The 14,313-nt window shown below is 35.3% G+C and overlaps 2 protein-coding genes and 1 non-coding gene across 3 annotated transcripts; 2 read left to right on the top strand and 1 right to left on the bottom strand.

Moving 5' to 3' along the window:
• Nucleotides 1-627: 627 nt before the first annotated feature.
• Nucleotides 628-7,350, bottom strand: LOC111493411 (alpha carbonic anhydrase 7-like). The gene is made up of 7 exons (XM_023143120.1): nt 7,230-7,350; nt 6,465-6,682; nt 6,143-6,352; nt 5,911-5,944; nt 1,105-1,235; nt 945-998; nt 628-861 (listed from the first exon to the last, which is right to left on the bottom strand). The coding sequence occupies exons 1-7, from the start codon at nt 7,333-7,335 to the stop codon at nt 775-777; spliced, it is 840 nt and encodes a 279-aa protein (XP_022998888.1). The 5' UTR covers nt 7,336-7,350; the 3' UTR covers nt 628-774.
• On the top strand, nt 1,952-2,090 carry LOC111493459. The gene has a single exon (XR_002720016.1). It is a non-coding gene; the product is annotated as a small nucleolar RNA Z247 (small nucleolar RNA).
• A 3,434-nt stretch (nt 7,351-10,784) lies between the features above and the next one.
• LOC111493412 (alpha carbonic anhydrase 7-like) lies at nt 10,785-13,062 on the top strand. Its single transcript, XM_023143121.1, has 6 exons — nt 10,785-11,015; nt 11,240-11,457; nt 12,124-12,333; nt 12,432-12,596; nt 12,691-12,744; nt 12,830-13,062. Exons 1-6 carry the CDS (start codon nt 10,928-10,930, stop codon nt 12,899-12,901), a joined length of 807 nt encoding a protein of 268 aa, XP_022998889.1. The 5' UTR covers nt 10,785-10,927; the 3' UTR covers nt 12,902-13,062.
• Nucleotides 13,063-14,313: the final 1,251 nt, after the last annotated feature.

Below are 14,313 nucleotides of genomic sequence, written 5' to 3' on the forward strand. Positions count from 1 at the left end.
TAAAGGGTGTTTTGTTCTCCTCCCTAACAAATGTAGGACATCACAGTGAGGATAAAGTATGCTGGAAGGACTTGTGTTGGTTTGTGGAGATAGTTTTCACTCTTAGAAATGATGAGTAAATAGCGTGATCGTATTGGTCAATAGAAATATTTTTTATTATGATATTGGTAGAAAGTCGAGAGGTCAAGGGTTTTTATAAACACCCAGTTTATACACAAATCCGAACATAAAGCTCAATAAATTATTATCTCGTAGTTGAAATGGTTTAAATAAAAAGGAAAGGATGGATGTTTGAAAGTTATTTTTAGATTATTATACTCCTTTGTGTTCTAGTGTATGAAAGTGATGTATATAGAGTTGATATATATGAAAGTGATGAGTACCGGGTAAGACTCTGCAGGTATGAAAGTGATATTGGTTTAGTGGGGTATGTGTACATGAAAGTGATATTCATTGATCTATGCATATGAAAGTGGTACACATCTCGATGTTAATCTTAGTCTTGATTGGGTCAATATTCAATTTTTAATACTCAATATTTCCGGGCAATAACAAAGACAATCTTAGACAATTCTTTTAAAAAAATTCTTGAGATCTTGAAGGAAAGTCTTTACGTTCTTAAAAAGCTTTTATTTTTTAGTTATTTCTATTTGATTAAGTTTTGAAGGTTCATACATTGTATGCATAAGGTAACACGACCAAAGTTATATTCTAAAACTTAGTTCGTTACGTAATATCTAATATAGCAAAATATTATTTATTGTGTTTGAGACATCAATTCTCCTTCTTTATATATCGTGGTTGAAGTTGAATCGTTCGATTGTTAAGTGGCTGCAAAGGCCTTGCATTAGTGTTTGAGTCCTGCAATTTAAATTTTAACCCATAATAATAAATAAATAAATAATAAGATATTAAATCTATGGGTGAAATAAATAGAATCTTACATCGTGAACAGCTACGCGAAGCAATTCTATTTGTTCGGGTGTAACGGTCCAAACCTAAAAAATGCAAAAAAGTGAATTAAGCTCAAAAGCAAGCACGATATTCAACATAAATAGTCGTACAATATTAAAAAAAAAATATAGAATTTTGACTGAAAATTACCTGTCTGACAATCGTCCAAATGACATTTTGAGTGCACGGAGGAGTTGTAAGAGAGCCAATATACCTATAGTATAGACTACTTCGCATCTTCAGCAACGATGCATCGATCGTATTGATTTCTTTAGTTTCATTTGTTAGAATTGGTCAATCCATTAGAATAGCTTGAAGTTAGTCATGCCATAAGAATAGGCTTACTTCGTTAGTTTCCTATGAAATCGGATCTGCAATGTATTAGTTAATCTTTTGCCTATATAAATAGAATATGTCCTCAATAGTGAGAGGCACAGTTTTGCATAAATTTAATATGGTATCAGAGCCGAAATAAGATCCACGAGATCCATAGCCTCTGCTGTTAAACATGTCAATCCCATTCAACACAATGTCTTCTCCGTCGATCAGTCAGGTGATTAGTGTTAAGCTTACACAAGAAAATTATCTACTGTGGTCTACCCAAATCCTTCCCTACTTGCGCAGCCAAAACCTTGTTGGCTTTGTGGATGGATCCATGCCTGCACCAAGCCAGACGATCGCCGTTGAACCAAGTGAAGAAACAGGGAATCGCAAAAGTATCATCAACCCTGAGTTCACAGTCTGGTACCCCCAGGACCAGCTGGTACTCAGCCTCATCAACTCATCAGTCACTGAGGAGGTTCTCAACACGATGGTCGGAATCACCACTGCACGAGAAGCCTGGATTACGCTGGAGCGACAATTTGCTTCCACATCTCGAGCAAGAGCAATGCAGATCCGTATGGAACTCTCTACTATCCAGAAAAAGGACATGACAATTGCTGACTACTTTCGTAAAGTAAAACATCTTGGTGATACACTTGCTGCCATTGGCAAGCGGGTAGAGGATGAAGAACTCATCGCCTACATGCTGCAAGGACTTGGTCCAGATTATGATTCTCTAGTCACAAGCATTACAACCAGAACAGATGTATACACTGTCAGCGACGTGTATGCTCACATGCTGAGCTATGAGATGCGGCACTTGCGTAATGGTACATTTGAGCAACTTTCATCTGCTAACAATGTCAACAGGATATCCATTCGTGGAGGTGCCAATGGAGGTCGAGGTAGTCGCGGTCGTAGTCGTCAGTTAAATAGTGGTCGTGGACAAACAAGGCGCACTGTGAACAATCCTGGACGTCAACCATCAAAGACACAAAGCAGCTCAGGCATTGTCTGTCAGATTTGTGGTAAGCCCAATCACGATGCTTTGCAATGCTGGCACAGATTTGATCAGGCATATCAAGCCGAAAATAATCTCAAACAAGCAGCTTTGGCAACAAGTGGATACACTAGTGACACAAACTGGTATGTTGACACTGGAGCCACAGATCATATCACCAATGACCTAGAGAGGCTTACCACCAGAGAACGCTACACTGGCACCGACCAAATTCAGGTTGCAAATGGCGCAGGTTTGTCTATCTCTCATATTGGGAATTCATTAATTTCTGGTTCATCTCTTGTTCTGAAACATATCCTATATGCTCCTAAAATCAATAAGCACCTAATTTCAGTACAAAGACTAGCATCTGATAATAATGCTGTTGTAGAATTTCACCCAAACTATTTCTTGGTTAAGGACCGAGTCACGAAGAAACTCCTGCTCCACGGTAGATGTAAGAATGGCCTATACGTTCTACCGCATAATTTCAGTCAAGCCTTGCTGACAGCCAAACTCTCGAAAGAGCAATGGCACAGAAGGCTAGGGCACCCTGCATCTCCAATTACCATTAGAATTCTACAAGATAATAATTTAGCTATAGATACTAATATTCCCTCTTCCTTAATTTGTAATGCTTGTCAATCTACAAGATAATAATTTAGCTATAGATACTAATATTCCCTCTTCCTTAATTTGTAATGCTTGTCAATTAGGGAAAGCACATCAATTGCCATTTGGTTCTTCTCAGCATGTATCTACAGCACCCCTTCAATTAATTCACACTGATGTATGGGGTCCATCCATTGCGTCAGTAAATAATTCCAAATATTATGTTTCCTTTGTTGATGATTTTAGTCGTTATGTTTGGATTTACTTTCTGAGATGCAAATCTGATGTTGAGTCTGTGTTCCTTCAATTTCAAAAACATGTTGAAACTATGCTAAATACCAAAATTCGCTCTGTCCAATCAGATTGGGGGGGTGAATACCATCGGTTACACAATTATTTCAAATCCACAGGCATTGAACATCATATCTCCTGTCCTCACACACACCAGCAGAATGGGTTAGTCGAAAGAAAACACAGACACATTGTAGAAACTGGCCTTGCTTTACTCGCTCAAGCCAACATGCCTCTATCCTACTGGGATGAAGCTTTCAACACAGCTTGCTTTCTTATAAATAGAATGCCCAGTCGAACCATACAACAAGACACACCACTTCATAAATTGTTTGGTAAAAGTCCAGACTACTCCATGCTTAGGGTGTTTGGCTGTGCTTGCTGGCCTAATTTAAGACCTTACAACAACAAGAAACTGAGTTTCAGAACTACTAGATGTATATTCTTGGGTTATAGCTCTTCTCATAAGGGATATAAATGCTTAAATAGAAGTACAGGACGTATTTACATCTCTAGAGACGTGGTTTTCGATGAAAATATTTTTCCTTTTGAAGAATCCAAGCCACCAAACAAAACCACAAATCCACATCATCCTGTTCTACTTCCAGCCTTAGCCAAACTTGCTAGTTTTTACACTGAAAATGCTCTTACAGATATTGAACCAGTTGTTAGTAATTCCCATATGAATGATGGTCAAACTGATAATATTGCTAGTGACAACTTGTCTGGTGTCAGCTTATCTTCTGCAGATAATACAAGAAGTTCAGAGGAAGTTGCAGAATATGAAGCTGAGAGCAGTTCGATCATTGCTCAAAACCAAACTCATGAACATGTGTCTGATCAACCAACTGAAGCAGCTAGTCAACACCCAATGCGAACAAGGTTGAGAAATAACATTGTACAAGCTAAACAATTCACTGATGGAACTATCAGATATTCAGAAACCTCAAGAAAATTCGCAAGCGCTGTAACTGTCACAACTCCGATCATAGAGACTGCTACTGAACCTCGAAACCTGCAGGAAGCCATGCAACATCCAAGATGGAGAGGAGCAATGAATGATGAGCTCTCAGCGCTAAAACGAAATGCCACTTGGGATCTAGTTCCACCCAAACCTGGAATAAATCTCATTGATAGTAAATGGGTGTATAAAGTGAAAAGAAAAGCAGATGGGTCAGTTGAAAGATTAAAAGCAAGATTAGTTGCCAAAGGATTCAAGCAAAGATTTGGTGTTGATTACACTGATACTTTTAGCCCTGTGATCAAACCGGCAACAATCAGGGTCATTCTTTCGCTAGCAGTAACCAAAGGCTGGAATATGAGACAAGTTGATATCCAAAATGCATTTTTGCATGGAATTCTGAAAGAGGAAGTGTACATGCGACAACCACCAGGATTTCAAGACTCAGCCAAACCAAAGAATTACATATGCAAGCTCAAGAAAGCCCTTTATGGCCTGAAACAAGCCCCAAAAGCTTGGCATTCAAGGTTGACTGGAAAACTTATTGAGTTAGGCTTCAAGGCTTCAGTAGCTGATTCATCTCTTTTTATTCTCAAAAACAGAGAGATAACTATCTATATGCTCATCTATGTTGATGATATAATTATTGTGAGCTCCTCTGATCAAGCAACCGAAAGGTTGATTCAGAAATTGAAAATAGATTTTGCAGTAAAAGATTTGGGTGATCTTGAGTATTTTCTAGGTATAGAAGTCAAGAAAACACGAGATGGTATCATACTGTCACAGAGACGATATGCTTTAGATTTGTTGAAAAGAGTAAACATGGAAAAATGCAAGCCTATGTCCACACCAATGGGTTCTGCTGAAAAATTATTCAGAGAACAAGGAATACCCTTATCAGCTGAAGAACAATTCAAATACAGAAGTACAGTGGGAGCACTACAATATTTGACAATGACTAGGCCTAATTTGGCATTTGCTGTCAATAAAGTGTGTCAATATCTTCATACACCTACTGATGCTCATTGGGGTGCTGTGAAGAGAATTCTTCGTTATGTTAAAGGCACACTAGCATTAGGAGTGAAAATTCAGAAATCAACCATGATGCTGTCGGGGTTTTCTGATGCTGATTGGGCTGGTTGTCCCGATGATCGACGTTCAACTAGCGGCTTTGCTGTATTTCTTGGAGCAAATCTAATCTCATGGAGTTCCAGAAAACAGGCTACAGTGTCAAGATCAAGCACCGAAGCAGAATACAAGGCCATTGCGAATCTTACTGCAGAAATGATTTGGATCAAGTCATTACTGAAGGAACTGGGCGTGTATCAATCAAAGGCTCCTCGCCTCTGGTGTGACAACCTCGGAGCTACATATTTAACTTCAAATCCAGTGTTTCATGCCAGAACGAAACATATTGAAGTTGATTTTCATTTTGTTCGAGAACAAGTAGCACGTAAAGCAATGGAAGTTCGGTTCATTTCATCAAGTGATCAAGTAGCTGATATCCTGACAAAACCACTGTCTAAAACTCCTTTTATTACACATTGTAACAATCTCAACATGTACAAGACTTGTTGGGATTGAAGGGGACTGTTAGAATTGGTCAATCCATTAGAATAGCTTGAAGTTAGTCATGCCATAAGAATAGGCTTACTTCGTTAGTTTCCTATGAAATCGGATCTGCAATGTATTAGTTAATCTTTTGCCTATATAAATAGAATATGTCCTCAATAGTGAGAGGCACAGTTTTGCATAAATTTAATATCATTTGTATATGAAATTTCTTCCAGATCATCTTTTATCTGAGGAACAAAAACATTAAATAAAAAAAAATTAAATCTTATTAAAGTGTATGTGTAACAACTCAAACACATTATTAGTAGATATTGTTCTCTTCGAATTTTTTTTTCAAGATTTTAAAACGTTTCTACTGAGAAAACGTTTTGACACGCTTATAAAAAGTGTTTCGTTCCTCTCTTAAACCGATGTTTGATACATACCAAGGACAAGAAAGGGTCGGGTTGTCCAATCCGATAGAGAATTCCAATGACAGCAATACTTCCATTTTGGCTTTGATGAACTAAATGAGCTTCTAAAGCAAAGGTTTGGCCATTGACGGTGTGCTCCGAAGGGGAGTGCCAATGGCATTGTTTGAAGACATATTGAGTACCATTCACTTCTATATACCCAGCTCCATCGCCCCATTTCAGCTGAACAACATTGCTCAAATTAGATCACTCTATTATAACATATATGATAGCGTTTTTCGTACGCTATCGTAGAGCTCTAACAATATGAACACTCGATGAAAATTAAGTTTACCATTATGTCATGGCCTCGATTCTTGAGAGTGGCATTGGAAGGGTTGTAGTAGATTTTGAGGTCTCCAAAATAGGGTATTATTTGAACTCTCTTGTGCGACAAATCGATAGGAGATTGCATCGTGCCAGTTTTACATTTACGCCATTCTTGTTTGAGATTTCCCCAATTTGCTGGTCCTTTTTCTCCACCTTCTTCGTAGTTGAATTCACTCTCATCCTCTTCATGAACATGAAAACAATTGAAGTGTATGTAGCTACTATAAAATTGGGAGAGCAAAATAAATGAATACAAGATATTTACTTATAATAATATGTCAAATATGATACTTACAGTAAAACCGTAATAGATATTTACCTCCAATAAAGGATCAAATATGATATATAGTAAACTATAATTCACGACTAAATATCTTTCGTGATAAATCTCTCAGTGCTCCCTCTCCTATTTCAGGTGTAAACAAGTATTTTTCATTTCATTTGGAGTGAGTTAAATAGACATCTCTAGTTGATTCTCTGACTTTTTGAAAAACTAACATTTTATTGATCAAACCCATAAATCAAATTCTTTTTTTTTACTGCTAGTAGATATTGTTCTTTTTAGATTTTCTCTTTTAGGCTTTCTTTAAAACAGAAAGGTTTTCACACGCTTATAAATAGTGTTTTGTTCTCCTCCTAACTAAGGTGGACATCACAAAAACATACCGCTCCAATAGAAAAAGAACACAAAAAAGGCTCATAAAAAGCTCATAAGTCAATGATTCCCTACCAACTTCTTGAGACATTGCAGGCCTTGAAACCAAAAGAAAAGCACAGAAGAATGAGCATAACATCACTTGAAAAGAGAGCTTCTTCTCCATATTAAGGCCTTTCATTTGTTGTTAATGGAGATTTTGAGAACCAAACTTGGTGCCCTTTAATATAGCACTAAGTTGAAGCGTTTACGTATACAACTCTCAAACTTTGCACTAATAATTTGTTGTACCTCTACGTCTATTGCACCCTACACAACAACAGGTTTGGTTACCTCTACGTCTATTGCTGTCTACACAACAACAGGTTTGGTAGCTTTACAACTAAACAAAGAGTACCCATTTGGTTCTACGTATTAAATACATTCATTAACCAATTGATCACAAAGTTTTGTATTAAATACGTATTAAAAACAAACATTTTTAGTTTGTTACGTATTGTCGTTAGCCTCACGGTTTTAAAATACAGGCATATCGTCTGGTGTCTGGTTTTAATACCATTTGTAACAACTCAAGTCCACTGCTAGCAAATATTGTCCTTTTTAGCTCGTTACATATATGTTAGCTGCATGCTTTTAAAAGTGATATCCCACATAGGTTGGGGAGGAGAACGAAACATCTTTTGTAAGAGTATGGAAACCTTTAAAGCCTTGAGGGAAGTCTGAAAAGGAAACCTAAAGAAGACAATATCTACTAGCAGTGGGCCTGGACCGTTACAGCGTTTACTATGAAGATGGTCTAGTCCTACTCCGACTAGTGTCTCACACCGTCTGAGGATTGGCTCTGATACCATTGTAACAGCTCAAGTCCACCGCTAACAGATATCGTCTACTTTGATATGTTAACGTATCGCCGTTAGTTTTACGGGTTGTTAAAATGAATCCACTTCAATTGTCCAACAACGTTGGGACATGAGCAATTTAAATTGTTTTAGATTTAAAACCTCTAATCCTAAGACTGCCAATGGTGTTTAATAAGGTATAAATATCATAAATGCAATATGATCAGTTGACTTAAACAAGTTATAAAGGTTAATAAATTTTAAATTAAAATTTACTACCAGAAGATGTAAAACTTGTTTAATATATTAAATGGGCTTATAATGTGATTAATTTTTTAAAATGGTTTAATAAATTTGATATTTTTCATTAAAATATAAACCGAAGTAGATACGAATCAGTTTCATTAGTCTGATTAGTCAGAGAGAAACTTAGTTTATGATTTAATTATATACATATTTTTCTCTCGAGAATTTGTAATACTTTTAAATTATAAGATGAAATTAAAATGATAAAACGGACTTTTTAACCTAATTGTAATTACGAACCACTCATAATGGCTGACTTATTTATAATAATTATATTCATAGACACAAATTATCCAAACATACATAAGAGTGCAACTTTAATTCTACAGTGAAGTGACATACCGTTAATGTTAAAATTAATTAATTAAAGAGTTTGATTAATCAATTTTATATGATTAATACGACATTTTTCTATTGAAATCTATAGTTTGTACGTCTATCAATTTTCAGACCATTTTTGTGAATTTTAAGAATGTTATTGGGTTAAGTTTGGTTGAGACATTTTTTATTTCGACCGAACAATAATTTTTTTTGTTTAGTTGGTTTAAGTTATTCAGATGTTTATTCACATTTTTATTTTTAATAAAAGTAAAATGTTAAAAAATTATTTTTAAGAGTTATTTGGAGAATAAAGAATAAAAAATGATTATAAAATTATATATATATTTCGGTTTAACCTAATCTAGTTTTAGGGAAACCCATAAACCAACTCAATCCAATCCAAATAATCTAGGTTGGGTTGATCGATTTTTTTGAGTTTTCAAGTGTTTTGATACGACACTCGAGTAAAAAAGGTATACATGAATAAACTGATATCACATTTGAATGAGAGCGATCTTGGAAGTATGAAAACTAAAAAAGGCTTAAAAACAAGTCCACATTTCTTCTTAGTGCCTCAATCACATAAATTTTAATGCTTAAACAAGCATTACTAAGAGGAATTCTAAATTACACAGGAAATTTTCCTTAACATGAATATGAGTGAGGAAAGTATGTTACAAAAACTCGTGTTGGTCTGTGAGGATAGTTTTTGTCATTTAAAATTCGTGGAGATGAAAAAGAGGGTGGAAACCGAGTGAAAAGGATAGAGAGAAAATGGGAGAGAAGGAGAGTGATGTAGGGAGAGATATGTGGAGATGGCAATTTCGAGGCAATTGCAAGAGAGATTGAGAAATGAACGTAGCCAAATTCCACTCAAAATATTTAGTGTCTTATTCATTGAGAAATGCTCAAATTGGTAATGAGCTATATGAATATATTAAATTAATTTTTAACAGAAATTAATTAATAAGAATTTAAAAAAAATGAAGGATAAATATGTCATTAATTAAAGAATGTCCTCGAACACAATAATCATTAAAACCTATCGAGGTATCTTATTATAAAAAAAATTAAGACATTTATTTGATCTTAAAATAAGTTTCGTGAACGATCGAAATTCAATAAATAAATAAATAAATAAAAATTATAGATTATGTTTTCACCAAACAAATAGTCATTGTGAGAGATGGTGACGTATTGGGCAATTTCTTTGGAGGAGGAAATTTCTTGGAAATTTATATCACTATGATGTAATTAATTTCTATTGAGAATTAGTTGATAATCAAAATTAGAGTATGGACCCTACTCCAACTTATTTTAAATTCTTTGATAATGATTGCAATTTTTATTAAATATTTTCAATTTCAAACATAAAAACAACTATTTTAAAATTAATATTCATTCCTTTTCAATTTTATTTTTGTTTTTGGTTTTTAGATGATGCATAAACTACAAGACATGTGACAAAGGCGTTCATACTAACGAGGTTATACATATGGTGATGAACCAAGATTTTTCTTCGGGTCTTATGAGCTTTCAGATCTGCACATTTTGTTTTTTAGATAATGACGTTACTTATTTCGTGCAATTTCAGTTGGGAAGTAGATGATTTGAATTTTTTTAAGGTTTTAATGACATCCCAAGTTTTATTTTTTAATATTATGGAGTTTAGGTGTGATATCTGACTAACATATGAGACATGAATGAACTGATATCATATTCAAACGAAGGCAATCATGAGAATAGAATTACTAAAAAAGACATAAAAAAATTGAAACTTACTACTTATACCAACAAGGTGCACCTTCTATTTCAATGGCTCGATCATAAGAACTCTATGATTTTCTTAAGAGGTATGTGAGTGAAGACAAAACATGCTCGAAGAATTGTGTTCACTTTTAGAACCGAGAAGTAAGTAACGTAGTTCGAATCTTAGGAGGTTTATTATATTTCGAACTAAATTTTTCCGCTTCGATTAATTTAATTTTCGAAAGTTGACAGATTTATTAAATACGAGCGGGAATGGGCCACCCCTATGAAGTTGTAAAAGAAAGTGTACGCCAACATTTTGTTTCCAATATCCATTAATTATGTATGGTGATGAGATTGGGAAGAATTCATTGGCATTCTCCATTTTTTTCAAACTTAAGTTGAAATAGACGAAGGAAGAAACAAAGAAGCTTCAAATTTGTATGTTTGAGGCTTATAAATACCTAATTTTTGTTCTTAAATCACCACAGACCACACCCAAATTGCTTAGCTTGGCTACATAGCCAAACATTTAAAGAAGAACCCAAAGGTTTAAAAATGGAGAAGCTCCCATTTCACGTCATTTTTGGCGCATTTTTATGTGCGTTTCTTCTGGTTTCATGGCCTGTAATGTGTCAAGAAGTTGGTAGGGAACCCATTAAATCATCTTTTATTTCTCTACTTCTTCGTGATTATGTTCGTTAAACGTAGAATAGATCAAATCTGTACGTAGGATAATCTACTGATTTCCTTGTTTTTACACCAGATCTATAATTTCTTAAAATGTAATCCTCGTTATACACATCTATGAATTCATGACGTCACATAAAAGTTAATCTATTTTGTTTTGTTTTTTTTGATTGGGAGCAGAAGATCAGAAGGAGTTTGATTATGACGCTGAAGGAGATAGAGGGCCTACTCATTGGGGAGATCTTAAACGAGAATGGCATGGCTGTAAGACTGGATTGATGCAATCTCCTATTGATTTGTTGCACAAGAGAGTCCGAATTGTGTCCCATTTTACGAACCTCAAGATCGACTATAAACCCTCCAATGCAACTCTCAAGAACAGAGGTCACGATATCATGGTAACCAAAATAATATTTTCTTTCATTTTCGTGACATCTCATGTCAGTTGTAGTGGGAAACAAAACGTTTCTTATAAGACTGTGGAAACCTCTTCTAGTAGTTGAGTTTTAAAATCTTGAGGTGAAACCCATAAGAGAAAGCCAAAGAGAACAATATATGCTATCTTGAGCTTCGATGTTACAAATGATATAAGAGCTAGACACCGGGGGCGATGTGCCTGCGAGGACGATGACCCCAAAGAGAGTGGATTGTGAGATCCCACATCGGTTGGAGAGGAGAACAAAACATTCCGTATAAGTGCGTGGAAACCTCTTCCTATTGATTTTTGGCTTAGATATATTAAACCATGATCAATCCAACCCAATTTGTTCGATTTGAGTTGGGTTTGGTTCGAATAAATAATTTTTTTTTATAAATTGGGTTGATTAATGACTCGAACAACTCGAACCACACCAACCCAAAAAATTGTATGGTTAGGTTGAATTGAATATGTCTCGGTTCGACCCGACCCAACCCACGAACACTTTTACGTTATATGATAATTTACAATTAGGTTTACGATGGAGAACAAACGCTAATTTGATCTAATTTTATACCTCGAGAATGATACGATAAAATTTTATGTAATCTAACCTAATTTGAACTACTTGTTGTGATGGTTGCAGCTGAAATGGAGTGGTGGAGCTGGATCTATAAATGTCAATGGAACTCGATATTTTCTAAGACAATGTCATTGGCACTCGCCCTCTGAGCACACCATCAATGGAAGAAGGTTTGCCTTAGAAGCTCATTTGGTGCACCAAAGCCAAACTGGAAAAGTTGCTGTCATTGGACTTCTCTACAACATCGGACGACCAGACCATTTCTTGTCCAAAGTAACCCTCAAAACCTTAACCATTGTTTCATAGTTAGGATTTGTTCTTCTACGCGTTTCTCTTTGGAACTCATTTCCCGTTTTTTTTTTTTTTTTTAGTTGGAAGAGTATTTGGAAGATATATCGAATTCAAGGGAATACGATGAATTGAATGTGATCGATCCATCGTTGTTAAAGATGCAAAGCAGTTTATATTATCGGTATATCGGCTCTCTTACTGTTCCTCCCTGTTCTCAAAATGTCCTTTGGACGATAGTGAGAGAGGTATTTTTTAATTGAACTTCTATGTTTTTGGTCTCAATTTTACTCGAAATTGTATTTTCTATGGTTAAATGAACACTATCGTATATTTTTTCAGATTAGGACGGTTGCACCCGAACAAGTGAAGTTGCTTCGAGTGGCTGTTCATGATGTAAGTGTGATTGTTTTTCATACGATAATGTTTTTTTTTTTTTTTGTTCTTTGGATTTTGTCTAATGTATCATTTATATGTGCAGGACTCGGACACTAATGCAAGACCTCTGCAACCTCTCAATGATCGAAAGATTCAACTTCGAATAAAAAACTAATGGAGGAAAATTGATTGCAATTACTGCATGGAATAAATATTTATTGTATTTTTCATTCCAAACACCATGGCTATCATGCCATATCTTTATTTTTTTATATGTTAACACATGGTTATGAAATTTATAATAATATACTCAATAATAAAAGAATTCTTGTTGTATTAAACTTTGGATGTTAATTGATTTGAGTTGATTATGATATGAATGGTTATAGGATGTAGCACTCGAGGAAAAAAAAGAAAAAGAAAAAAAGTTAAAGTCACAAAGGGGCAAATAGGTAATTTTTCCCCTCTAGCCACTAAGGGTCCAAAATGTTTTTCTCAAATCTAGAACTCTCGGTTGTGAATCAAGGTTTGAAATTTTGATATAGGAATTTTGCAGAAGATTCATGAAGGAAACTAGCTGTAATTTTGGTCAAATGCAAAGATTTTAGCCGAGAACTATTATGGGTTTAGGAGGTATTCAACACACTCCTAGGCAAGATAACATGTAGTCTCAATTAGCCATGTAAAGGTTGCGCCTCGTGGAGAGATATCGGTCAGTCCAGCTTAGCATAAGGAACTCTTGGATATCAAATGAAAGGATGGAGAGCCAGTGAAACTCCAAAGAGCAAGTCCAGCGAGTCCCAAAGGGACTAAAACTAGAACCATGCGTTCTTTAGCCAATTAGAAGACCGTGAGATTTCTGTTAAGTTTAGGATGCGATGAGAGCCTACAAGTAGGTGGCTTATTGAGTATAATTTTTATACTCATTCCTTTCTACCTTTTTTTCACATGTCAATCGAGGTGGAGGAGCGTTCGAAAGCTGTATGGTCACAGGGGGTCGTTCCGAAACGTCAGTCCATTTTTGGTCTTTTGGAGTCTTTGTGTATTCCTTTCATATTTGTGTTTCCTATTTTAAAATTTGTACACACCTTCTATCATTTGAAATTTAACTTCTCTTTCTTTGGTTTTAAGTCTTTAATGGATTTGCATCTTTTATTATTCTTCTTTTCTTTTAAATTCTTTATTTTTATTTTTTTTCTTTTCTTTTCGATTTCTTCTTTGGGTCACAATCCAGAGTTTCGAAGCCTAAAAAATCGGATCGTGACACAGGATCACTCTCGTTCAAATGTGATATGAGTTCATTCATATACTTTATTTTTTACTCGAATGTAACATTGCAGCAATCGGTCAATAAGCCAAAATGGATATCGGTTCGTTTCCCTCGTAAATGTCGTTGGTTGTAAATGGGTTTTTTTTTTACAAAATATAAGCCAAATGGATCTATATGTTGTTATAGTGCTAGATTTGTAGCTAAACAATGATTTGAGAACTCCGGGATAGAAGCCCAAAATGTGTGGGCAAAATCCTAAACTCATCGCTAGCAAATATTGTCTGTTTTGTCATGCTACATATTGCCGTCAGCCTCAC

This window comes from Cucurbita maxima, unplaced genomic scaffold (assembly GCF_002738345.1).
Source record: "Cucurbita maxima cultivar Rimu unplaced genomic scaffold, Cmax_1.0 Cma_Scf00018, whole genome shotgun sequence".
Taxonomy (NCBI): Eukaryota; Viridiplantae; Streptophyta; class Magnoliopsida; order Cucurbitales; family Cucurbitaceae; genus Cucurbita; species Cucurbita maxima.

Bases quoted from the DNA above. Each gene is read 5' to 3' on its own strand.
- LOC111493412 (XM_023143121.1), top strand. From the start codon at position 10,928: ATGGAGAAGCTCCCATTTCACGTCATTTTTGGCGCATTTTTATGTGCG. The intron at 12,334-12,431 runs GTAACCCTCAAA...TTTTTTTTTTAG, and splicing joins CAGACCATTTCTTGTCCAAA to TTGGAAGAGTATTTGGAAGA. The intron at 12,597-12,690 runs GTATTTTTTAAT...ATATTTTTTCAG, and splicing joins TTTGGACGATAGTGAGAGAG to ATTAGGACGGTTGCACCCGA.
- LOC111493411 (XM_023143120.1), bottom strand. From the start codon at position 7,335: ATGAAAGGCCTTAATATGGAGAAGAAGCTCTCTTTTCAAGTGATGTTA. The intron at 5,945-6,142 runs GTATGTATCAAA...TTTGTTCCTCAG, and splicing joins CCGACCCTTTCTTGTCCTTG to ATAAAAGATGATCTGGAAGA. The intron at 1,236-5,910 runs ATGATATTAAAT...CAATTCTAACAA, and splicing joins GGAAGAAATTTCATATACAA to ATGAAACTAAAGAAATCAAT.